The 24,885-nt window shown below is 37.4% G+C and overlaps 2 protein-coding genes and 1 pseudogene across 3 annotated transcripts; 2 read left to right on the top strand and 1 right to left on the bottom strand.

Annotated features, from left to right (window-relative positions):
- Window positions 1–1,414: 1,414 nt before the first annotated feature.
- Window positions 1,415–24,885, top strand: part of LOC139114841 (RNA polymerase-associated protein CTR9 homolog) — a 91,893-nt pseudogene continuing 68,422 nt past the window's right edge.
- LOC139114840 (uncharacterized) lies at window positions 2,530–10,131 on the top strand. The gene is made up of 8 exons (XM_070676787.1): window positions 2,530–2,833; window positions 3,342–3,521; window positions 3,892–4,742; window positions 5,101–5,338; window positions 5,818–5,914; window positions 6,171–6,481; window positions 8,068–8,322; window positions 8,931–10,131. Exons 3-8 carry the CDS (start codon window positions 4,309–4,311, stop codon window positions 9,483–9,485), a joined length of 1,890 nt encoding a protein of 629 aa, XP_070532888.1. The 5' UTR covers window positions 2,530–2,833; window positions 3,342–3,521; window positions 3,892–4,308; the 3' UTR covers window positions 9,486–10,131.
- LOC139114839 (uncharacterized) lies at window positions 10,398–17,499 on the bottom strand. 2 transcript variants are annotated; one of them, XM_070676785.1, is made up of 4 exons: window positions 16,808–17,499; window positions 13,883–15,016; window positions 13,018–13,200; window positions 10,398–12,055 (listed from the first exon to the last, which is right to left on the bottom strand). In XM_070676785.1, exons 2-4 carry the CDS (start codon window positions 13,929–13,931, stop codon window positions 10,398–10,400), a joined length of 1,890 nt encoding a protein of 629 aa, XP_070532886.1. In that variant the 5' UTR covers window positions 13,932–15,016; window positions 16,808–17,499. The 2 variants fall into 2 exon arrangements, with proteins under 2 accessions (XP_070532886.1, XP_070532887.1); XM_070676786.1 differs by having other exon boundaries at window positions 10,398–12,052; window positions 16,808–17,299.

Here is a 24,885-nt window from a genome sequence, read left to right as displayed (position 1 = left end):
AGTTATATGTATATTGTGAAGATATCTTGAATTTTGTATTTTTGCTGAATGTTTTGGTGATTTTTCTCATATTAAGTAAAAGTTCTTCTTCTCTGAAACTGCCAGCCCAATCGCTCTCAAATTTTGGTTGGATGTTTCCAAGGGTGTTACTCTTCTAATTTGTTGAAATTATGACAAAATTGGGAACATTACTATTTTGGGGCAATTTTTGTCAGTTTTGGTCAAAAAATCTTAAAAAATATATTCTTTTTAAAGCCCCTGGACGGACAACTTTTATATTTGGTATACAGATTTCCAGAGATGACAATAGTTAGATATGTGGAAATTGTCCTGAAGTATACAAATTTGCATTTTTATGACAATTTTATCATTTTTGGTCGTTCTCAAAATTACTTGTCTGATAGCTTTGTAATTTGGTATAAAAGTCCCAAGGGATGTTATTAAATAAATTTTCTGCTCAAAGTGTTGGGAAACCCCCAAATTTGTATATTTTAGGTAATTTTCTCAGTTTGTGACCTTAAATGACCTACACCAACCCATATGTTGTGAGATAGTCTTGAAGGCTGTGAACAAAATTTTGTCATATTTGGTATCAATTTGTAGGAAAATTTGATCCAGAAAACAAAGCTGAGGTGTATTTTTTCATTGCGGACCAATTTTTACAACTTTTCCATGTAAGACACACAAGAACTGTTGAGAAATTTGGATCTAGGATAATTCCAGATGTCATTATCACCCCCACAGTGGAAGGCATTTCACAATTTGTAACTAACTTAAGTGCCTTTTAACATTCAAATGATAGCACTCATAGCATTAATTAAAAAATCCCTAAGGTTGTAAATACATTTCCTGCCATCTGGCCTTATGTAATACCAAGGGGTGGAACATTTGATATTCAGAAGGGGGTAGGGTCTAGAAGATTGATGAGGTAGCATTACTTTTTTACCAGATCCCTTGTACATTTTTTTCCCCACTCCAACCTTTTCTTTTTATCAAGCCTTCTCTGGCTATTTTTTGTTGTTGACATTTGCTTATAATATGTATTTAGGCTTGTCCCATTGCTATAAAAGTTGATATGCATGTTCCTTAAGATGACCTCCAGTACCTAAGTTGGAGACCTTATTTGCTTTTGTCATTTTTGTTATGTTATGGTAGAATGCCTCTGTCTACATCAGGAAATTAAGACACGAAAAGGAATTTTAAAGGTTGAACTTATTGATAACATTGAAACAAAATGTTTCAATCATTGTGCTTCCAAGTTTGATAATGGAAATAACATTTGTGCATCAAAATTTGGTGCATGTTTTACTCATCACCGTAATCTTATTCTTACTATTGAAAATCAGTTATTTTGCCATTGTTGATATTGCAAGAACATGATTTCAATATTTGTGTTCATACAGGACTATAGCAAATGCAGCACTTGGCTCTGCATGCCTTCCATGGCACTGAGAATGAAGGCATCCAAGCAGAGAGTTGTTATCAACTGGCCAGGTCATTCCATGTACAGGTAGGCAATATACAGAATTATTATATTGACCAGATAGCTATTATGTGCATTTGTATCACAGTTTATCAATTTGCCAGATCATGTCATATACAGTGTTCCCTCTAAGGTTTTGAGTGGGTGAGCAACTTGTTGCCTGAAGGGCATGGCGGCCGCCCTAGCGGCCGCGGGCGGATTGTCCAGAAGGGGGTGTCCCCCTTGTGGCCAAAGGCAGGAAGCAAAAATTTACATTCGTGTGTGCTTTGATTTAAACCCCTTTTTTTTGCTTTTAGAGAAAGGAAAGGACACTTCACAACCTTCTGTTTATTACTAATCCAACACAGCCAAACTGAATTTAATGGACTTAAGGTTCCAAGACAAGAAATTGACCATTTTAAACTAACAATTCTCTAGTGTTTAATAAGCTCAGAACCTCCGTAAATTGTATATTTTCGGAAAGCCTAGATATAGGGGAACATTTTGGTTACCATAGTGTCACCATTGTTTACATAACTATCACGTGACAGGTAATTTGCATAACCTTTCAAAAATCGGTTTTCCCTATGTTTTGTTTCAATGCTTTGAGATATGTGGCTGAAATTCATGTGAGTGCAAGCTATCCTACAGGTCTTCAAAAGTATGTCTCAGAATTCTTTTAAACCTCCTTAAACAGTTTTTATGCCAGAAAAACTTCCAGAGCAGTGAATTTTACCATAGTTGATTTCTTTAAAATTGTGCTCCAAGAAAACTAAGCAAGATATAAAAAATCCGAGACACACTTTGAAAGAGCATTGTGACAGCTTGCATTCCAGCAAGTTTGAGTCAGATATTTTGAAGTATTGAGACAAAACACAGGGGCTCATAAGTGGCTATATAAGTCAATATTACAGCGTTTTTCTTTCTTTTTCAATGTTAAAAATAAACTAGCTGAAGAGCACAACACTTGTGTAGCTGTCTTTTGTGTAGCTTGTATTGGCATGTATAGTGCGCCCTCAACAGGGAGTGTGATCATATGTAAATGCGACCTTTAGTTCCGTGACCTCTAGCCATGCCTACTTCCTGTCCTCGCTATGCTTACTGTACTAATTTCCCAAGGGGAGCAGCTCTTCGCCAAGCCAAGACCGTCTGCGCCGCTAAGTACCTGGTTACTTAAAATGCATCATAAATATTCATATATTTATGTGGGCGAGTCTGCATTAATGAGCGTCAAAATGCACCAGGGTTACCGGCGACCTCAAGCATGGAGCAACATGATACGGCTCTGGCGACTATTGTTGTTGGCAAAAACTCAGAGCAAAGAAAGTCCGGTAGAGTATTTACGGAAAGAGTATCAAAGGCGATAAGATGGTAAGTGGCATTTGATGCTTGTACCATGCCATGTACAGCACTGTTTTACCCATTTAAACATGCAGGAAGTGTCACAATTGAGCGACCGAGCCCGGCTAATTATTTCAGTGTAATTCAAACGGGGGTTCCCATTTCATCAAATGAAAACAAAATTCAATTACTCACTGGGGTCATATTTTGAATGGGGATGTGGCGGAACCGAGTACCTGCATTAGCAGTGCATGTCTGTTTCACCAGGAGCATCTGATAACAACAACATCATATGTAAAGGTACCACATCCCTAAAATAGATTTTCTATATCCGGTTAACAATAAATATACTTTAGTTACAGAAGAAAAGAGTATTGTAAAAAAGTGTCCAGTGGATAAAATATCTTTGACTTTAGATGTATGTTTTTAAATGACAGCAGAAAGCAGTGTGAATTTATTTATTTGTAACAGTATTGAGGACCAAGTGAGAGAAGTGAAAATATTTCCACTTCAATATTTTTTATTATTGTCCATATAGGATCTATGAAAACTATGAGTGTGGCAGTGAGCAGTCTCCAACAAATGAGTTGTATAAATGTTATGTACAACACACTGAAGATCCTGAGAATGTGGTACCTAATGTTACCTTTGGAAGTTTGCTTCGAAGAATTCTCCCTGGAGTTAAAAATGAAGTATGTCAACAAGGTGGCAAACGCATGTATCCTTTTAAGTTTAAAGTGCACTTAGAAAAATTGTGTACATGAAGTAATTTTGCCTGAATTTGTGACAGACACACTGTACTAATCACCAACAGAGTTTCATCCCTGTAACAATGATGGGAACTATAGTCATATTGGCAATATGGAAGTTCACAGCTAAAATTTGAGCAGCAAATTAAAAAAAGAGAGAGACAAATGTACTATTTTTGTTACGTGTACATGTATTAGCAATGTATTACAAATGTACACATGCATGTTGAGGATACCTAGGCTATAGTCAATAAGTTTCAACTTGTATTAAATTTTCTTGTATATATTCTTCATGTATAAATTTTATAAGTGTTCAACCTTGACTTCTGTAACAATTAGACATTTTTACAAGAACATCACCAGGAGGACAGAAAGGAAGAGTGATGACATAACATGGCAGCATTTACTGCAGTTCAAACCAAAACATGGCTGGGCAAACCACTCACAAGGGACCAAAGCAGAATTCATTCTCTTGGACAAAGACCAATGCAATGGTCAAAGGGTGATGAGGCAAATCACTGTAGATGAAGACTGGAGTTGGTCATTGAAAATTCTCAATCAACAGATTCGTATTGAGAATTTAAAGCTTCCTTTGTCATGGCCAAGCTGTTTGAATGAAATTGAATTCATGTTTTTGGTAATGGCAAATGTGGATCTCTGCTCGGGCTTCAAAACACTTTCAGCAAAAGAAACAAAAACACAGCAGGAGATGTCACAGGAAGACCAGAGCAGTGGCTGACAGTCCAAGGCCATGAGATGAAACACCGGTCAGTTGGTTGCAGCATGATCTTATCCATGGGTGTCAACAATAAAATGTGCAAAGAATGTGCAACTCTTAAACACAACTCTGGTAGGTCTCTCAGTAAACCTACTAAAGAAGTGTCACTGAACTCATTGAAACACAAGAGAGAATCATACATGAACAGAGAGGAACTCCTTGCCAAACTTGATCAGGAAAGGAAAAGCAAAAAGAATGCAAAACGAAGAGAGGAAACTCTTCGTATGAAGCTACAGTCAGAATTTCAGAAGTTTAGTATAGAGGATGACCGAGACTTTCGCATAATCTTTGATGCCGTCAGTTCTGATATCACAGATAAGTGGAAAGATCAAGAAGACATGATGATTCTATGGGACAGCCAGAGAAAGGCGCTGCAGTCTAAGGGACCTTCAGGCCGTCGTTGGCATCCAAAGTAAGTTATGATTAAAATGAAAGGTTTAAAACGAACGATATTAGATTACATTGTAGGTGAGAAAATAAAACTAATATGTGTAACAGTATCATAGCCTCATGTGCACAATGTTCAAAATGTTTTCAAATAATATGCAGCAAATTGTTACTAATAAGGAAGCGCTGGAATTCACAGGAGTTATATCCCTATTCATCAAAAACTTTTGATGGGGAAAATGGGCGGCCATGATCAGTGAATAGCAGCAAGTCAATTTGGCCTGTGGCTAGCTATTAAGAATGAGTCCATCATCAGATTGTTCCAGTCCTAGTCAAAATAAGCAGTGCAAGTTTTAATGATTTTTCTCCCTCTACATTTTCAGGGTGATACGAGTATGCTTGTCTACGTGGACACGTAGTCCAAAGGCATACGAGACGCTAAGGAAATCAGGCATGCTTATACTTCCATCTGGAAGGCTCTTGAAAATGTATAAGAACAGTGTATCGCAGAAAGCTGGCTTTAATGATGATGTTCTAGAGTGGATGGTGGCAGAAGCCAAGAAGACATTAGGCCCTGAAGGATATGATGGTGGAATCATTTTTGACGAAATGCAAATTCAAGTGAGCGTAAAAAGTAGTCCCCACATCACCCTCACCCATAAACTGTAAATGGTATGTGTGTATATGTGTCTCTCCCCCTCCCCCAAATTAAGTGATGGAATGTCACATACAGACCATTTACAACAAAATTTTACTGATGGAATTCGACCCTTAAGATACAAGTACTGGTATACCAGCACCAGTCACTTCTATTGCCATGTGAAGAAGGTCAATATCAATTCTTCATCTGAAGGGTAAATTATTTTGATTTGAGTGAGGATGGGTTTTGGAGGGGTATCCCCTTCCCACTGCGTAACATTGTGTGTTGTGTGGGTCAAAATATTGGCTTCTTCTAAGACAAATGTTAAGTTAAATTTTTTAAAAATTCGAAACTGCCTATTGTAAAAATATTTCCACCCAAAACCGTTTTTGGTGATGTGAAACAAAAACTTAGGTATCCCTACAGTCTACAATAGATATCTTTCTGTTTGTTTGCTCAGGAAGATTTGCAGCTCCAGCATGAAGGTGATGAAACCAAACTTATTGGCCTTGTTGATCTTGGTGATGAGAGTGATCATATGAAAACAGTTATAGCAGGCAGGTACAGTACACTATTACCTTGTTCTTATAAGTATATTACCAAGTAAACTCCAGTACAGTAATAGAAAAGTGCATATTTTCCAGAGATGTTCAATCCAAGTCTCTTTTAACATGGTAAATTATACCAAGGGACTTTGACAGACAGACAGACAGAGTGATTGGTTTTGATAGGTTTCACTGTCAGGAGTATTGCAGGAGACTGTGAAATATTGTTTTTCATCCTCTAACTTATAACTCATTCTGTTTCTCTTAGGAATTGACAAAGCCCAAATTGCAAGCCATGTGCTGCAAATGGTGTTTCTCGGTAATTCAGGATTTCGATTTCCATTTGCACATTTCCCAACTCATGAGGTGGATGCACCATCACTCTACATTGTATTCTGGCAAGCTGTCAAGTGGCTTAAAAGAGGTGGTTTCCATGCTTTATATGCTTGCTGTGATGGTGGACAAGCTAACAGAAGCTTCATCCGCATGCACTTCAAAGAGAAAGATCCCATCAAAGAACAATTCACAACAAGAAATCTAGTTACCAGAGAACCATTTGTTTTCTTTATGGATCCCTGGGTAAGTTCCTTTGGTGGAATATTAATTCTAATCAGTGTTGATTTATGAATTTATAAGAATGCACTTGCAAGTGCTAGAGATTCTGTGTTTAATGTATTTATCATTATTTTAAGGTGGTTGGAAAGGCTAGAGCGTCAGTTATAAATTTCAACAAAACTATTAAAATATAAAAGTAGTCAACATTCTCTGTGGAATAAAAAAAACTAGACATTTGGGCACAAAGGCATTGCAGAGTTATAGCCTGTTAAAACTTCTGAAAAACTGACCAAATAATAAGAAGTTGGGGAGTCCTTAGTGTATTAACTATGGTAGAGGTCCCCTAGCTTTTAATAAAATGTTTGAAAAGGGAAAGTCATTATTTGCTGTTTTTCAGGAAAGTTTGACAAGGCGGTGCTGGCATTCAGAGTGAGTGACTGCTATTGTAAATGCATTTTTAGATTCTTTGAGTGTCAAAGAGGTGTCAAAAGAGAGATTAACCAAAAAGACTGCTCTATGACTTCAAAAGAGGGGTGCAAATATGGCTTGTTTTCAACATTTTTGACAGAATAACAGTTTTCCTACATAATTGTATACCAAATTAATCCAACTTTGAAATGAGATATGGACATGGAATTTTTACAGCCTATTAACAAGGTTACAGATAAGATTTGCACGGCACAATTTTCCTGTATTTGAAGTACTTTTTGAAAAATCACATTTTGAAATTTGAAAGAATTTTTAATAATTTTTTGATATATAAACCCATGTAAAATCATAAAAACAAATTTTATTTACAAATCCTGCCGTACAAATCTTACAATAAAAAGTGTCAACATATTTATAACTAATTTGGAAATATTAATACTATCCAATTATTATTAAATTCAAATATGTAAAAAATATAAGAAAAATTAAATTTTAATATTTACTGGTGTCATATTTCAAAATCATGGCTGCAAATATACAATTTTTATATTCTTTGGAGAAAATATTAACTAAGGGAGTTATCCTGAAAATTTGAACTAAATATCTGGATTCTAACACTTGAAACTTGACATTAACTCTGAGAAAAGAATTTGTGCAAAAATAGCCTTTCCAACCACCTTAAGTGGTCACATGATGTCGTTTGTTTAACCCTTTCACCCCCAGTTCCCTGTATACAGGTCCAACTTTACCACAGAAAACGATGGATTTGGGAAAAACCATAGCGGTGAAAGGGTTAACATGTCAATTTCCTTTCTTATCCTCTTTTATCTTAACAACTTTTTGAAAATTTACTATCCCATTATATCCTTGATGGCTAATTTTTGTGATCATATTTAAAAAGTAGCTATGTACATACAGATAGAATAATAATTGACATACACATATTGATAGTTACAATCAGTCACTCTTTACTAAAACTGACACTTGAGTGTATATAAGTTACATTTACAGTAAAGTGAAATGATAGAAAAGACCACTATTACTAGCTGAAAAATATTGTATATTTCATCTGTATATAAGTCAACATGCCATTGTTTGATATTATATCAGCAGTTACATAATTCCATTGTTCATAGAGTTGGCTTGAATACTAAATCCTTTTTATTTTGTCTGTACTTTAGCATAACTTCAAGAAACTGCGCAATGGTATAGAGAAGAGTTCGGTCAGTGATAGAAGCACTCGCTATCTGAAACTTGGTGACGGTCACATCTTATGGTCCACATGGAAAGCAGCATACCATTTTGACCAGAACACACACTCACTGCCCATTCACCAACGCCTGAAACCAGAACATCTGGATTTAACACCAGCACTGAGAATGAGAAATCATCTAGCAACTGACTTACTTGATAAGACTATGCTATACCTAATGACGGTAAGGAATTTTCTTACAAAGAGTGATTCTTAGTGGATTATGTTGCATCATAACAGGGCAGAGGAGGAAAGGTGACATATTGAGAAGGTTTTAATCTATGCATGATAGAACTTAGACAATTGAACTTGTCTTGTATTATTTCTATTGTCTTAAAAAATACACTCGGTATGGTCATGATATGATTCCTCTGTTTTGCTCAATAAACCAGCACCACCTATCTCAGTAGTAGTTAAAAGCAATACTGTTAACTACTGATGCTCTAAACAGCTTAGTACTCTAAGACTTAGTTGGAGAGTTGTGATACAGGATTACATCTTAAACCACACTTTTGATGATTTCTCATAGCAGGCGTGACCTTTCTCACCCCTACAAGGCGTGAGTTTTGTCTAATCTGACTGGATGACTGAGTCTGTTAAGGGCTCACTTAATTGGTAGGCATTTGCTATGTGGGTGATTGTCATATTTGGCCTAGTTGTTCCCATTTGCACATTTTTGTCACATATAGAAATTTAAGGTAAGTTGTCTGAAAACAAAGTCTATCAACAATTTGTAATAGTGATTTATCAAATTTTACATGAAATATTGACAACAATTTTCTTCCCATTCAGGCATATCAACATCATATATCAATCAGTGGTGCTTCAGCCGGCCACCTGGAAAACGTCAAAGCAGCAGCAGAATTTCTGACTCATACCAGCACAATGGTTGAAACTTTCAGTGACCCGAGACGATTTGTATCAGTGACAGATGAGAGACTCATGGCCAATGACAGATGTCTTGAGTGGTTATTGCAATGGGAAAGGAATGTCAAAGAAAGTAACCCCCAGCTCAACAGTGCAGCAGTGAACAGAATGCTCCTCTCAGACAAAACCAGGTTTGACTTGTGTTCAATGCTTGTGGGATTCAAACAAATCGTAAAGATATCCCTCGACAGACATGTCCGGGCCTCTGTCAGTGCTCTGAGAACAAACAGCAACTTGGTGGAAAACATCTTCTGTCAGCAACGTGGGATGAATGGCCAGAATGACAACCCAAGATATACACAATACGGACCAGCCATAAATGCAATATGCCTAGGACAGACAACTGTTACTTCAAAAAATAACACTGGCTATATTGATCAATTACCGTTTTTCAAACCAGGAAGACTCTGTCCAAAATAAAAAGACTTCAGTTGCTGATAGGGCAAGCAATGAAATAAACACAAAATAGAAGGTAGCGCCAGAAGATGTGGAGCTACATAAAATGATACTACCCATCAACGATAAAACCATAATTGAGGATTTTGAAAAGTCCTAATTATTAACCATGAGAATGGGTTTTACATTCGTACCATCAATGGTTCAATTAATATTTGGTTTTAACTGGAATTATCTTTGGGTACTGGAAGCCCCATTGTACAGAACTATTTATTTATCTGATCAACTGTGTACTCATATGTTCCCTTCAGTGTTTGTTAACCAGCTTACTGTCGTCCCTCAGTAAGCATGACATTGTTTTGCTTTGAATGAAAGTCATGAAAAAATGCTACAAAATTCTGTACACAGGGACTTTAATTTTTTAGCAATTCAGAGTAAGATTTTGTAAATTGAATGAATTTCATTGAATGGTGAAAAACCTCAGTTGCTTTAGCTGTGAATTTTTAAAGCACAGAAAAAGTCGGGCCAAAGTAAGTAAATTCTCTGTTTTTTGTCTTGACAGTAGCTGGCAGAATATCACATATTGCACAACATGGATGTAAAATGAAGTTTCTACTTCGTTCATGAATAGGCACTCACATTACATGGAAATACTGAAGTAAATTTAAAACGTGCAAGTGTCTTATTTGCTTGAACTGCTTATCTGCATTGGATGCAAAAGAAAGAATTTAATTTCTCTAGCCAAAATATATGGACTCTGTAAATATCTCACCCCATCAAATATATTGAAATCAAAAGCAAAATGGCTGAAATTATCAATCAACAAGGGTAGGCATAATAGCAAGAATATAACACTTTCAAGTTAATTCAAAGTATAAAATTGTTGAGAAAAAGCCCTGCGGGAACAAAGTACACTTCATTTACAACCCTGGTTGTTTAGTTAAAGCGTGGTCGCTTTTCAAGTGGCCCCAGACCATCTAGATACTGCTGTAGTGCCGCAGTGTTTAATATGCACTGACTTTCTTTTATTCTATTCACAAGCTTGCTATTCATGGTGCTCTTAGTGTGACTTCGGACATAGGTCAAATTGTACAGAAGAAAGAACAGCTTCAACTCTTGTTTTGTGTATATTCTTTCTTCAAAGAATTTTGGATTTGCTGTTACTCTAGACTGCAGCAATGTATGTGAAAACATTTTGTTATCACTACTGTCTGAGATGAACTGTACAACACCTATTTTGTTCAATTTGGTCAGTGAAGATTGTTCTCTTTGCATTACTCTCTTTCGGTGGGCAGTTGTCTTCTGTACTTTAAAATCTCGGCGATGGTCGCGCAGGAACTGACCAGTCCCCATATTGAAGTAACGCTTGACCACATCAGAGAACAGGGCATAAGCACAAGACTCAGCTTCTGATGTCAGTGTTGCATCATGGGATGTATGTACATCTTTAGCTAGCATCTCCTCAGGGATCTCCAATGCCTTAATAAACTCTGCTTGCATACTCTTGTCATTAAGGACACTTGTGACTGTGTTGTTTATGAGGTTTTCTTTATGCCTATCTAAGTTACTTTGTGTTAAGCATACATTCCTCATGTCCTCTACACGTAGAAAGAACATAAAGGCCTTGTCTGTGATATGAGTGAGCCCATTTCTCCTGTTTTGTTTGTGCTGCGTGAATGAGAGTGTCTCTGGGTAAGCTGTATTGGTGGCGATTGCTGCTGCTGGAACCGTCACACTATCAAGCAGCACTTTCTTTGTGTATGCTCTTCGAAGATTTCTTCTCACCTCAGCATCAGTCGAGCCTATGTTTCCTTTCAGATACCTTCTGTTTTTCTCTCGTTCCTTTGCTACCGTCCATCCACCCACAAATCTCACTTTACCTTTACCTTCATTTGTCATGTTTTCTGAACTGTTCCTGTGGTCTGTTGAGGTGGTCCTTCCTGCTGACATCTTAAGCCTGACTGCTGTGGCAAGTTTCTCCACAAGTTGATTTCTCAAGCTTATGCAGATGTCTGCTAAGCATTCATAATGGGTATCGGTTAAGGTCAGTGTTCCACACAGTTGCTTAAACTCACATTCAAGGTTTTCATTGGTTGTCACATACTCATGAAAATCACTGAGATATGAGACAAATGTTTTCTTGTTGGCTTTTTCCACTGATTCTGACTCGCTGTTTCCTTTTATGAGATGGTAAATTCTCGACCACTGGAGGGAGAGAAACGCTCTACTGTGATGCTTATCTGCATTCTGCAAGCTTTGCAAGAGACAATTTAGGTTGTGTGGGGATGATCCAGGTATACTGGCAAAAGACGAATGGTCTTCAAGAGTGTTGAAGAATTCCTCCACTGAAAAATCCTGCGGTAAACTTGAAAGTTCACTGTCATCCTTGAGTAACTCTGCAGCTGCTTGTAGGTCTGTAGTTTCTCCATGATCATCATTACAGTGACTGGTGTGATTCGGAAGTTCATTGAAAACTTGTGTCACAAGGACATTGTCTTCGTCACATTCACTATCACTGTCACCAAGAGAATTGGACGCACTGGGAAGGAGTTCATCCACTTGTTGAACTGGCTGTTGCTCACCTGCGCAATCTACTGCAATGGAAGAAAAATTCAAGCTTATTATTTTGTAACTTCAAAGTAATAAAAACAATTTTATTGCACAGCAATACAAAATGAATGAACATGGTTCAAAATCATTTTTCACGTCCCATCTGACTATTTTGGACAATTTCATGTTCATTGGTATCAATCTCATTGATTTTTGAACAACGACTGTATTGTATTCAATATGCGCCCTGTACCTGCGACATACCAACACAGAAACAGTTTGTAAATGCCTGTCATTATCCATAGTGCATCAATATATCTTGTTTTACATATCAGTATATATATTTCAATATAAATGTTCATATAGGCATGTAAGAGGTAGTAGCCGCCAAGATCACTGTGACCTGCTTACTTTCTCAAAATTTTCAGCACTGTATCGGGTAGTGCCTAATTTAAAGGGACATGAGCTGTAACTTTGGCCATTTTTTTCAGTTTTCTGGTTCTATGTATCTCAACTACAGTTTATATTCAATTTCCTCTAGCATGATGAAATACCCAATATTTTACTTGTCAACACAACCTATATGTTCGCAATGGCCATTGTTATTGTTGACAAATGAATTATATTCCGGACTGTACACACATAGGCTCTGTTCAAAAGTTGAAAACTTGGTATTACATCATGCTTGAATGGTTCACACCAGAAATGTAGTCGATACACATATACAAAAGTACCAGAAAAATTCTCAAAAGTTACAGCTCATGGAGCTTTAAGTACTATTCCATGAAAATGAATTGTTTTGAAACCTTCCATGTACTTCACAAGTTCATTGTGTAGGGCTGACACACAATCATTGCTGAAATGTATTAAATTGACACAATTTCCAGACGTAGTGTTTGCTCGAGGGAATGCTGATGATGGCACTTAAGGAATAAAACAAAACACTAATACTCATGCCTTGTATAACAGTCAGCAAAAGATGTATATGTTCATATAAAGTACACACCTTGTTCCTGGTTTATCTTTCTACAGCATTGTAGAGAAGGATCAGCTGGTTCATTGCTTTCAGTGGCATCCGTCATGAATCTAATCACCTCAGCATTTGGTTTAATGAGGTATTCTGGTTTAAACCCAACCACTCTAAGGCCTTCTGTTGACTTCAGTCTGGAAAGAGCAGTGTACAGTTGACCTGTGAATAAATACAACAGATATTAGATTAACCAGAGATTTTGTACCAACTATCCGATAACTTTAGGTCAGGTTTAATCACAGAAGTTTGAGAATTCCCATTTGAGTAATGGCTACTGTATGGCCATGTATTAAAGGGACAGTTACTGTAACTTTTGAGGATTTTTTTATTTTGTACATTGTATATCAACTACAGTTTCTTGTTGTACTCTTTAAAGCATGTTGAAACACAGTATTCAGGTTGTCAACTCAGTGTGTATATATTATTGTTGACAACTTAATTTAGTCAAGACTAAAATTACTGTCACGACTATTCACTTGTCAACAATAACAATACAGTCAATACATGTACAGGCTGTGATGACAAGCTGAATTGTGGGTGTTTCAGTATACTTTAGGGAATATAACAAGAAACTGCCATTGACATGCAAAACAACATGAAAAAATCCTCAAAAGATACAGCTAGTGTCCCTTTAATGCAAGATAAATCAGAATAATGGCTACTTTGCAATCGAAATTTTTTTTTGCATATATGTTATATTGCAAACCAAGGCTTGTCTTGCTGAAGCATTACAATATAACCAGCAAATACACTGAAGTCATCCCCCCACTCGATGACTAGAGATAGCTCTGTCATTAGTGTAAAACTACAAAACTGCAAATTTTAAGTGAAGTAATTTTACCTGGGCTAAAAATCCCACGACAGTGAACTTCAGCTGCCTTGAGTGTCATCCCTTGAGACTTATGCACTGTAAAGGCCCAACTTAATTTCAGGGGCACTTGTCTCCGCGATGCCAAGTACCTTATTCGTATTATCAGGGCTTGGCACTGTCCATAATCGAGGTGATATAACTTCTTCAGTGCCGACTTGAGGAAAATGAACAACTGGGTACCCACTGTCACTAAATCCAGTGACAGTCCCTGTCATCCCATTTTTCAGGCTATCAGTTAAGTTATATAGCAGCATGACGGGTGCATTGACTTTGAGGTACAAGTGTTCTTGCACAACAAGACTTTCATTCAACAACTTCTTACTACCCGAATCTTCAGCTTTGTAGTGTTTCATACGTGTATGTCCATCAAGGTGGTGGAGTTTATCCATGTTATAATAATCGACATCCAGGTTCTGAGCATAAATTCGTGGGATATACTGGAGTCCATGATCAGCTGGGTTAAGGGGTGTTGTAAGTTGAGATAACTGTTCAACTGTCCCGCCAGACAAGTCCCCCCAGGCAACACAATGTAGTGTATCTACAAATGCTTGATCTCTTGACGAAAGACTTCATCCAAGACTACTGTATGAGGAAACACGGTATTCCATAGTGGTGATGTGAAGCAAAAGTCCCCATTGTCATAGTGACTGGGTACTGGAGGTAACTGGAGGAAATCACCACACCCAATCACTTGAAGACCTCCAAAAGGACTGGCATTGTTTCTCATCTTCTGGCCAACAAAATTGAGCAGCTCAAATGTCCTTCTGCTTAGCATAGACATCTCGTCGATAATTAAAGTGTCAGTTTCTCGCCATCTTGCCACCACACTTGACTGCTCAGAAATATGCTCTAGAATAGCCTCTGGGTTTCCTCTTGCATCTCTTATACCTGCAAAACTGTGTATTGTTTTACTGTTCTCATAAAGAGATGATGAAATTCCTGTTGTTGATGTGACAGCCGTTTTCTGAGTTAACAGGGAACTTAACTTCTTAACCAATGTTGTTTTGCCTGTTCCGGCAGCACCCGTAAAGAAAACATTGTGGCCACCAATAGCCAGAGATGCCACTTTGTCCTGAGCTGAGATTTCCATTGCGGACACCAAAGCTTCAGTGAGGAAAAAATAGAATAATTTTAGTTTGGACAAAGACACTTTGAATAATGTTCATCATGACTGAATAAATGTACAGTATGCACTAGCATTACAAGACAATGTAACTAATAATGTGTTACAACAAAATCTTAATTATTACAGCATACTCATACACACGAGGTGTTGTCAGTACAGGAGCTGTTTTTAATGAATTGCAGCTAAAATTATGGCAGTGGTCAACAACAATCAATACTACCAGTATGCAGCTCCACTATTAGACAGGTGACAGACATCAGTGTTTGAAATAGCACCTGTTCGGCAGTCAGAGATGGTTGTTTCCCCACAGGACTGGTGAAACTCAAAAGTAACCAGCCTGGTGGATGGATTGAAATGAGCGGATCAGGGTCACTAGTTTTGGTTTGGTTCAGTCAAAGATTTAACAGGCCAATTGATAGAACACAATATAGAATACAATAAAGATGTACAGTATATATTGTAAAATTGACAGTTAGTTTACATTTGATGGATGGAAAGATGACTTCCCCATTCCAATTTCTTTTCCTCTAATGTTTATTACTGTATATAGTTGTATTTTATTATGTTGAATTGCAGGGTACATACATTTAATATCAGGACAGGCAAGTTTTTACCAGGACAGGCAGCTTTATAAATTTACCAGTCCTTGTGACTAGTACTTATTTCTATGAATTTCAAACACTGAAGACATTATAAATTAAACACATTTATGTTCATTTCTAATTAAAATGATATTTGCGAGATGCCCTATCACATGATCACATGATCACACATCATATTTGTGATTAAATCCTTGAAAAGCAAGCACACCGGTGTAAAACTAAAATCACACATTTGACGTGTATTTTTATAACAGTATAGATTTCAATACATTATCAGACTAAATAGGAATATATTAGGTATAAACTAGGCTATGAATATACCCGTGAACACACAATATTAGAACATTTGCTATTAATCTCTATTGAAAAGCATTGAAAATAAAATTCACCTATTATAGGTAAATTGTATGTCTAGTGCACTGAGGTAAAATGTTTTTTATTTACCCCATACTCAGCGCAAATAACTAATTAAACACTAATACTTTTGCCTGTGATATTTGGAAGAATATTTGTGACAGAAATGTAAGAAGTGGATGCAAGCTTCTGCAAGGTATTGTTGCATACATATGAACTTTGACCTTTACAGACAGCCGGCACAATACTAGTTTTTTTTTCTGTTGGGTAATTTTTTAGGATTTCAAAAAAATTGGACAATGTTGAGAGTGGTGTTTCAAAGTTTTACCTGGTATGGGAGAGAGAGGGGGAGTACTTAGAAAAGCGACATCATGAAAAGTGGATGGCCCGGTCAGATCTTCACCCAACCATACCAGCACCAACCCATTTGTGAACTCAACACTCTATGTATAAAACTATAAAAGTTACTAGTACTTTTATTTAGTATGCAGCTTAATCTGAACAACATATATATGCATTATTGGATAAGAGGTTGAATGGGCCACAGTGTGTGGAAGGACTGTAACTGGGTAACCGTTCAGTTCATAATGTACCATGGAGGTAGTAGCAGACTACCTCCATGCTTATACTATGCATGCATACACAACGGGCAACACGACTCAATCAAATCCCGTGCACTTTTCCTAGTGTTTGACCGTTGCTGCTGTTTTAAACAGAGTTTGAGAAGTACTGGTGTTAGGTGATAACGCAATCTCGACTGGCTTTTTAGCCTCCCGGCGATAAAATGGGAACAAAATAGGCATACAAACTTACCTGTTGCTGTACCACTGAGGTGATCTGCCGGCTGTGTCACGTACGGGCCATGTGCAATACATCGTGTTTGTAAATATGTTTATTTCCTGTTTATTTCTTGCATAAGGCACGCCCCACCACTCTTGAACGAGCCGTCACTCACCAGATTACGTCCTCATTATAAAGTATAATCAAGTTGCCCGCACATGTACTTCACGGCGCACATGGGTCGCTTCGGACATGGTGCTGACAGCGTCCAATTTTCTTCACATTCTACATTCACGAAGGTTCATTTTTAGACTTGAGTGACATTGTCAGATCGGTGTGCCAAAACAATGGCCGTGTCCGTGAAAAAAAATTACCAAGATTTCATGTTTTCGGAGATTCACCATAACAATCATACTGCGGATATGGCCGGATCTGCCTCCCTTGGGAAATTAGTACAGTAAACACACCGACGTCAGTAAACACAGCGACGTCTGTACGCATGGCCGGCCATATGGAGAGGGAAGTAGGCATGGCTAGAGGTCACGGAACTAAAGGTCACATTTACATATGATCACACTCCCTGTTGAGGGCGCACTATACATGCCAATACAAGCTACACAAAAGACAGCTACACAAGTGTTGTGCTCTTCAGCTAGTTTATTTTTAACATTGAAAAAGAAAGAAAAACGCTGTAATATTGACTTATATAGCCACTTATGAGCCCCTGTGGACAAAACATAGGGAAAACCGATTTTTGAAAGGTTATGCAAATTATCTTGTCACGTGATAGTTATGTAAATAATGGTGACACTGTGGTTACCAAAATGTTCCCATATATGTAGGCTTTCAGAAAATGTATACTTTACGGGGGTTCTGAGTTTAATAATCGTTAGAGAATTGTTAGATTAAAAAGGTCACATTTCTTGTCTTGGAACCTTAAGTTGTCTACAACAATGTTAACAATGCACTTGAGAGTGATTGTCTCATATTCAATCTGAATATTGAGTGTTTGAACATACCTGAGAAGAACCTGTGGTTGATACACAGATGAAAAACAATTAAAGTATTATCAGAAGTTACAGCTACTGTCCCTTTAATATAAGTTTATTTTCAATTTCAAAATGCTACAGATGCAGACACACACAGTAACAGTATCAGCAACATGTGTATCTTTCCTATGATGTCGCTTGAGGTACTCCTTCAGTAGGGAAGCCAACTGAAATTTTGAAATGTTCAATCTGCATTTTAATTAATGTAGTTTTTTAGATTTCAATGAGAGAAGCTAAACATTTTTTTAATTTTCGAAATTGGATGAACGGTTACAATTTTATAGCTTTTTAAAACATTCACTTTTACTCTTTCTGTAGAAAGACAATACATATAATAACAATGGGAACAATTGGACAAAAATGAAGGAGTTTTAGCTGAAATTTACAGTAAATTTGCTGTAACTTTGTTAATAAAACATCTTTTTGTACCAAATTTGGCATGGAGATAGATTTCAATGGCACACACAAATGTATCCTAAAATTACGCGATTACGATGGTGGCCATATTGGATTTATCCATGGCAACGGATGAACGACACTTAACGAGAAATGACAAAATGAAAATATTGAGCTCAAATGGCATAAGTGATATATCAAATTGAAGGTCTTTTGAGCTGATGACACTTTTGAATAGCTCTACTGCATTAAAACTACCTACAAAAAGTATTTTATCCAAATAAAGGCTTTCAAAACATCACCACTGGGCCATGTGGAGTTTTGACATTATTTGGTAAAGGCTTCTTCAATTTTATCAGTTTCTGAACAATTTGAAACTTAGAATTTAATTTAAGGATTATTGGTTAAAACTATGTTCCAAAATTATTGATCATCTTTAAAATTCAGGAGTAAATTGAATGAGAAATCGATGTTTGGAGGTGCTAAAAATTGCATACTTGTCATGGTAAAGTTATCAGCAACTAAGATGGTCTCATCATACCACCTGTCAGACATGCAAATTTCCTTTGTTACAAACATTTAAAAAATCAATACCCTTTCTTTTGCCAACACAGATGCAACTTATTCCCTTAGTTTCCTTGAAAATATTGTGTATGGCTGTCAAAAATCTATGTCGACAAAATCACAAAATTGCTATCTCCTCTGCGCAAAAGGGATTGATCTTCTCATTATTCACCGTGAGAAATTAGAGAATTATGATTATCAAAACTATGGTCCCAGAATTTTGATATATGGACCGAGCTGTTCTGTGTACAGAAGAAATTTGCTCCAGTTCAATGAGTGATCTCCGTGTGTACGGATCATGGAGAATTGTGGGTAGCCTCACTTACTGTGAAGCGTGGTCAATATCTCCGTCAATAAATACGTGAGCTGTTCAAAATTTCTCATTTTTCTAGCAAAAATTCAAAAGAAATAATGATAAACTGCGTACTAGAGGACGTTTCACTGAGAGTTGGTCGGGTTAGGTCTCGGAAAAATCGCTCTCAATTTTTTGTCTCGGATTTGGTCATATACACTGCCCTATGTGGTGAAGAACCTTATATCGCGAGAAAGAGCGAGATCTGGGCTTTCAAATGAGTATTCGATGTAAGGGATGTTTTGATTGGCTCACCTTCAAAAATGCGTTTCAAAATCAGCGATGTAAATATTAGGTGCTGCCATGTTTCAGATCGCCGTTCCCGGTACCGTTTCTAGCTCAATTTTGCAGTTTATTCAAAAAGTAAGTAGTTCATATAAAGAAATAAAAAACATATGAGAGAATAGCTGCATTTTTAATTTTTAGCCTCATGTATTTTTTTCCACAATTTTCTTTCCCGTTATCGATGTTTTTCAATTTTGAACATGACTAAGTCACTGGTGATTGAGTGTCAATTCAGCACGTCCTGGGTGACCTGCTGGCCTCCCTACGTCCTTCCATCCTTTGTCTGGACATTTTTTCCAACAGCAATCATCATCTTTGGCACTAGATCTTCTACCGGTTCTACAATTAAACTGATCAATCAGAAATGACATTGGCACAATAAGGGACTGGACACAAATTACAGGGGGGGGTGTGGGCCGGTGTTTTTTGGGGGTGGGTCGCCATTTTTCGCGCAAGCATTTTTGAAGGGTCATAAAATTTTGTGCAAGCCTATGGGGGAGGGTCACCTTTTTCATGCATCAAAGCAGAAATTGCATGTGCACGTTATGGAATACTGAAAAAAGAAAAAATACCTCCTGGCACTTTCATTTTCTGCCATTACCATTTTCGGCGCGCCCTTCGGGCGCAAATTTCAGGTATAATAAACAATGTATTGATGATCCAAGCAGCCACATTGATTTAAGTTGTTATGATTTCTACTTATTCAACACTATTTTGCATAACTGTCACCTATAATGACTCTTTCAATAACAATTTGGGAGATTACTTATTTGACATCATTCTCCCATTGACAATACATTGGGTATAGGTCGGTGTCAAACGTTCATGTCGCTGTATGTACATTTTTTAATTTTTTTAGGACATTGACAGAATACAAACTGTTCAAAATAGTGCATAGTGTCATCAATAACAACTGGAAGCTTCAGGTCGAACAACTTTTGAATAACAATTTAGGATCAGATAACCTATGAGTTATTTGTAGTTTCCTCATAGCCTACAATGTATAGTGAATCAACATTTTGGTGAAATTCCAAAATTAAATTTCTTGCACAACCATTGACTTGAAACCACTTTAGTCTAATCATGAATATTAATACTAATAATTAGGTGTACATAAATGCACAGGTTTACCAAGTTTTGTATTGGAAAAAAATTATTCATAGTTTCATCATAGACTGCCATGTATAGTGAATGGACATTTCAGTGAAATTCCAAAATCAAATTTCTTGCACACCCATTGACTTGAAACTACTCTAGTCTAATCAAGAACATAAATATCAATAATCAAGCATACATAAATACACAGATTTGCCAAGTTTTGTATTTAAAAAAAAATTATTCATAGTTTCTTCATAGACTACAATGTATAATGCACGGTACGTGAAAGTACCCATGATGCACTGCGATTTGTACACACGGAGATCGGCCTGCCCGTCACACATGCATGCGTTATCCCCATTGCGCGTATGCACCCATAGAAACACGATACATTACACATGCAGCTACAGTCATCAGCACGTTGCGATCGCCTCGAAAATATTTAGACTGACAGTGGAAAGTTTTTCTTGTATGCACGTATATGTATTTATCATCGGTCAGAGACATGTACGACACGGTTTTTGTGGTTTCAGTAGATATAAGGATGCAACTTTTGGCACAAATGCGGCGATGTCTTATACATTGATAGCATGCATTACCGAGTTACTTGTCAGCTCTGCGGCTACGCGGTGACAGAAAGAGAAACACATTTCGGCGAACGCAAGCTGCACTGAATCGACACCCCTTCCAAACCAGCAAAGCTGTTGACGCCGGTTGTGAACGTTTAATGGACCGCAATTTTCATCAAGCGATCGTTAAAGTTCTGTAAACACTTCAGTATCCTGTGAGCGTGCAGTAACATGTATACTGATAGCGTATTGCGTAGCGCCTTTGTACTATTGTAGTTTTACGTACGACCAGTGTTGTTTACATCAGCCGGTCCCCGGCGCGGCAGAAGACCGGTCCCCGGCGCGGCAGAAGACCGGCAACCCTATAAACGCGTCGTATTACGACGACAAAAATGTGTTGTCAACAGTTGGCAATGCAAAGCCACGTTCCTATCTGTTCTAGTCTCTACAGTTCAAGGACCGTTCAAAAATGAACACTGATTCATATCGAGATCGATCGAGAAATTACATACCGGTACACAATACACAGATACAGCCATGTCATTTGTATTTGTTTCAGCGCCGTGTCTCGTACGATTTTAATCCCGGCACAAGCGAGCGTAAGCCTGAGTACATACAGTGCATGTGCATACAAAAGCAAAATTATCACATGGCAAAGTACATTTTTCATTCCGATGTGACTGTCCGTTGCCAAACTCTATCTCCTCCCTCGATTTTGGGGTCAACATAGGCAAGCAGTATATCGTTGGAATCGTATTTAGTTGCACAACAATCCAATGTTGATCATTTTTCAAAATCCACGTTTGTAATCGAGAAATAGCCAAAATTCCGTTAAAAATCTCATTTTTCACCGAATATTTGCGCTGAAATTTCCAAATATCGGTCAAATAAAAATCTGAGAACATAATTTTACTCGGAGCAAGCATGGCAATGGCGTATGCACTCTTCCAGGCATCATTGATAAAAAACCAGAGAAGAGATAGCTAAAAATAACCCCAAAAAGGCAAAAAAATGAAAACTCAACGACAATTTTCTATGATATGGATCTTTGGATAGAAAAATGCTATAAAGATCCGGAAAAAAACTGAAAAATGTACGTCTTTCGGTCTATCACATTGACGTAACTGCGAACGAGGATAAAAGTCATGTGTACGCATTCGACCTCAATTTCCAGCTGGGGGCTATTTTTGGACAGCTTTAGTCATAATTATAATGGCGCCCTCGGTGGTAGAATGGTGATCTCTGTGTGTACGAATCGAGTTGCATCATGGGATAAACCACGTACTGTGTAATGGATCCACATTTCATGCGAAATTCCAAAAACAAAGTTATTGTACACAGATGCACGTGTTACCACCCTCTTCTAATCAAACACAATTATGTCAATTATTCAGGGTCATATATACACAAATAGTGCATATTTTTTAATTCTGAAATTTTTTTTTTACAGTCTTGTCATAGACTCCCATGTATAGTGGATCAACATTTTATGCGAAATTTCAAAAACAAAGTTATTGTACACAGATGCACATTTTACCACCCTCTTCTAATCAAGCACAATTATGTCAATTATTCAGGTCCATATATGCACAAATAGTGCAACTTTTTAATTCTGAAAATTTTTTGACAGTTTTGTCATAGACTCCCATGTATAGTTTTGTCATAGACTCCCATGTATAGTGGATCAACATTTTGAGAGAAATTCCAAAATCAAATATCTTGTTCACATGTGCACTTGTAAACAACCCATGCTAATTAAGTATATCTATATCAGTTATTAAACATCTGTATATGAACAGATATAGCTAGTTTTATACTGGAAAATACACATTCGTAGTTTTCTTATAGTCGACTACATGTATAGTGAATCAACATTATCGATAAAATCTAAAAATTACATTTTTTGTACAGGCATGCACTTTTTACCTGCCACTTCAAGCAAAGTACATTTACATGAATTATCACACACATATGATTTGATATTTTTTGGACAACGCGTTATATCAGCCACATTTTGCCTTCCTTTCGGGAGGGCGACTTAAAAAGTATAGCAAGTCAGAAGGGGGTCTTTAACACATTGCGGGTTTTTTTGGGGGGTATTGAGTAACAGGGGAGGGTCACTTATTTTCATGCACGGATAAGGGGGAGGGTCACTAATTTTTGTGCATGAACTTTTGAAGGGTCACTATTTTTTACGCAGCGGTTTTTCGAAAGACACCGCCCCCCCCCCCCCTGTAATTTATGTCCAGTCCCTAAGATAGAGTGATTAAAAAACAACACAAGCAGAGCTAAAACAGCCACTCAAACCCTAGTTACTCTATGCAACAACAAAACAAAATCTTTGGGTAAGAAAATTATGGTAAAGGGCGACGAATTCGGACGCGCACACGCTTTAGAACGTTTCTGCTCCAGCCTGTCGCAAATGGGTTACTTTGTAGTGCATGTAATTAACATCACCTGTCATTGTTGAAATTGCGCTTTTACCTAATTTTTTGACCCAGTCTCTTAGAAATACATGTGACCTATAACCTTGTCATATTTTGACCCCCTAGGAAGCTGAATGAGCGAAAAATTAACATTTCTCTCCCATTTACATGGCGCATATTACCCATTCACCTGGAGATATTGTAAAAAGTAGCGTGATGACACCCTTTTATTAAAAGTGTAAACTAAATGGTATTATGTCAGGAGTTTATTCGCCAAGTTTGGTCAAAATGACACCATTCAAAGCAACAGGACGAAAGTTCGAAAATTATGTAGTGATTTAATTTCGATATCGTCATTTTGTAATCGATACTTATGTAAAAATTTCTTTACAAACATCATGAAAACTATACATTCGATAGATATGGATCTTAAGTCTTGGTATTTATTAAAATTAACTCATTTGCTAAGCTTTTTAGTCCCCACGGACACCGTCCGGGGGGACTTATAGGTTTGGTCGTGTCCGTGCGTGTGTGCGTGCGTGCGTGCGTGCGTGTGTCCGTGCGTGCGTCCGTCCGTTCACGCAGATATCTCAGAGATGCCCGAAGCGATTTCATTCAAACTTGGTACAAGGATTACTTCATATGTCATACAGATGCACGTCGATTTGTTTTGTGATACGATCCAATATGGCTGCCAGGCGGCCATTTTATTACGATTTTTTCATGTACAGAGCCATAATTCAGGCATGTTTCAACTGATTTTATTCAAAGTTGGTACAAGGACATTGACCAATGTCATAGATATGCACTTCAATTCTTTTGTGATACGATCCAAAATGGCCGCCGTGCGGCCATTTTGTAACGATTTTTTCATGTACAGAGCCATAACTCAGGCATATCTCAACCGATTATATTCAAACTTGGTACAAGGACATTGACCTATGTCATACATATGCACATCAATTTGTTTTGTGATACGATCCAATATGGCCGCCAGGCGGCCATTTTATTACAATTTTTTCATGTACAGAGCCATAACTCAGGCATGTTTCTACAGATTTTATTCAAAGTTGGTTCAAGGACATTGACCAATGTCATAGCTATGCACATCAATTTTTTTTGTGATACGATCCAATATGGCCGCCGTGCGGCCATTTTGTTACGATTTTTTCATGTACAGAGCCATAACTCACGCATATCTCAACCAATTTTATTCAAAGTTTGTACAAGGACATCAACCTATGTCATACACATGCACATTGACTTGTTTTGTGACACGATCCAATTTGGCCGCCGTGTGGCCATTTTATTACGTTTTTTCATGTCCAGAACCATAACTCAGACATGTATCAAGCAAATTTATTCAAAGTTG

The sequence above is a fragment of the Ptychodera flava genome, chromosome 16 (assembly GCF_041260155.1).
Source record: "Ptychodera flava strain L36383 chromosome 16, AS_Pfla_20210202, whole genome shotgun sequence".
Lineage (NCBI taxonomy): Eukaryota > Metazoa > Hemichordata > Enteropneusta > Ptychoderidae > Ptychodera > Ptychodera flava.
The sequence above is the reverse complement of the archived record's forward strand: the minus strand, read 5'-3'. Positions and strand labels throughout refer to the sequence as shown.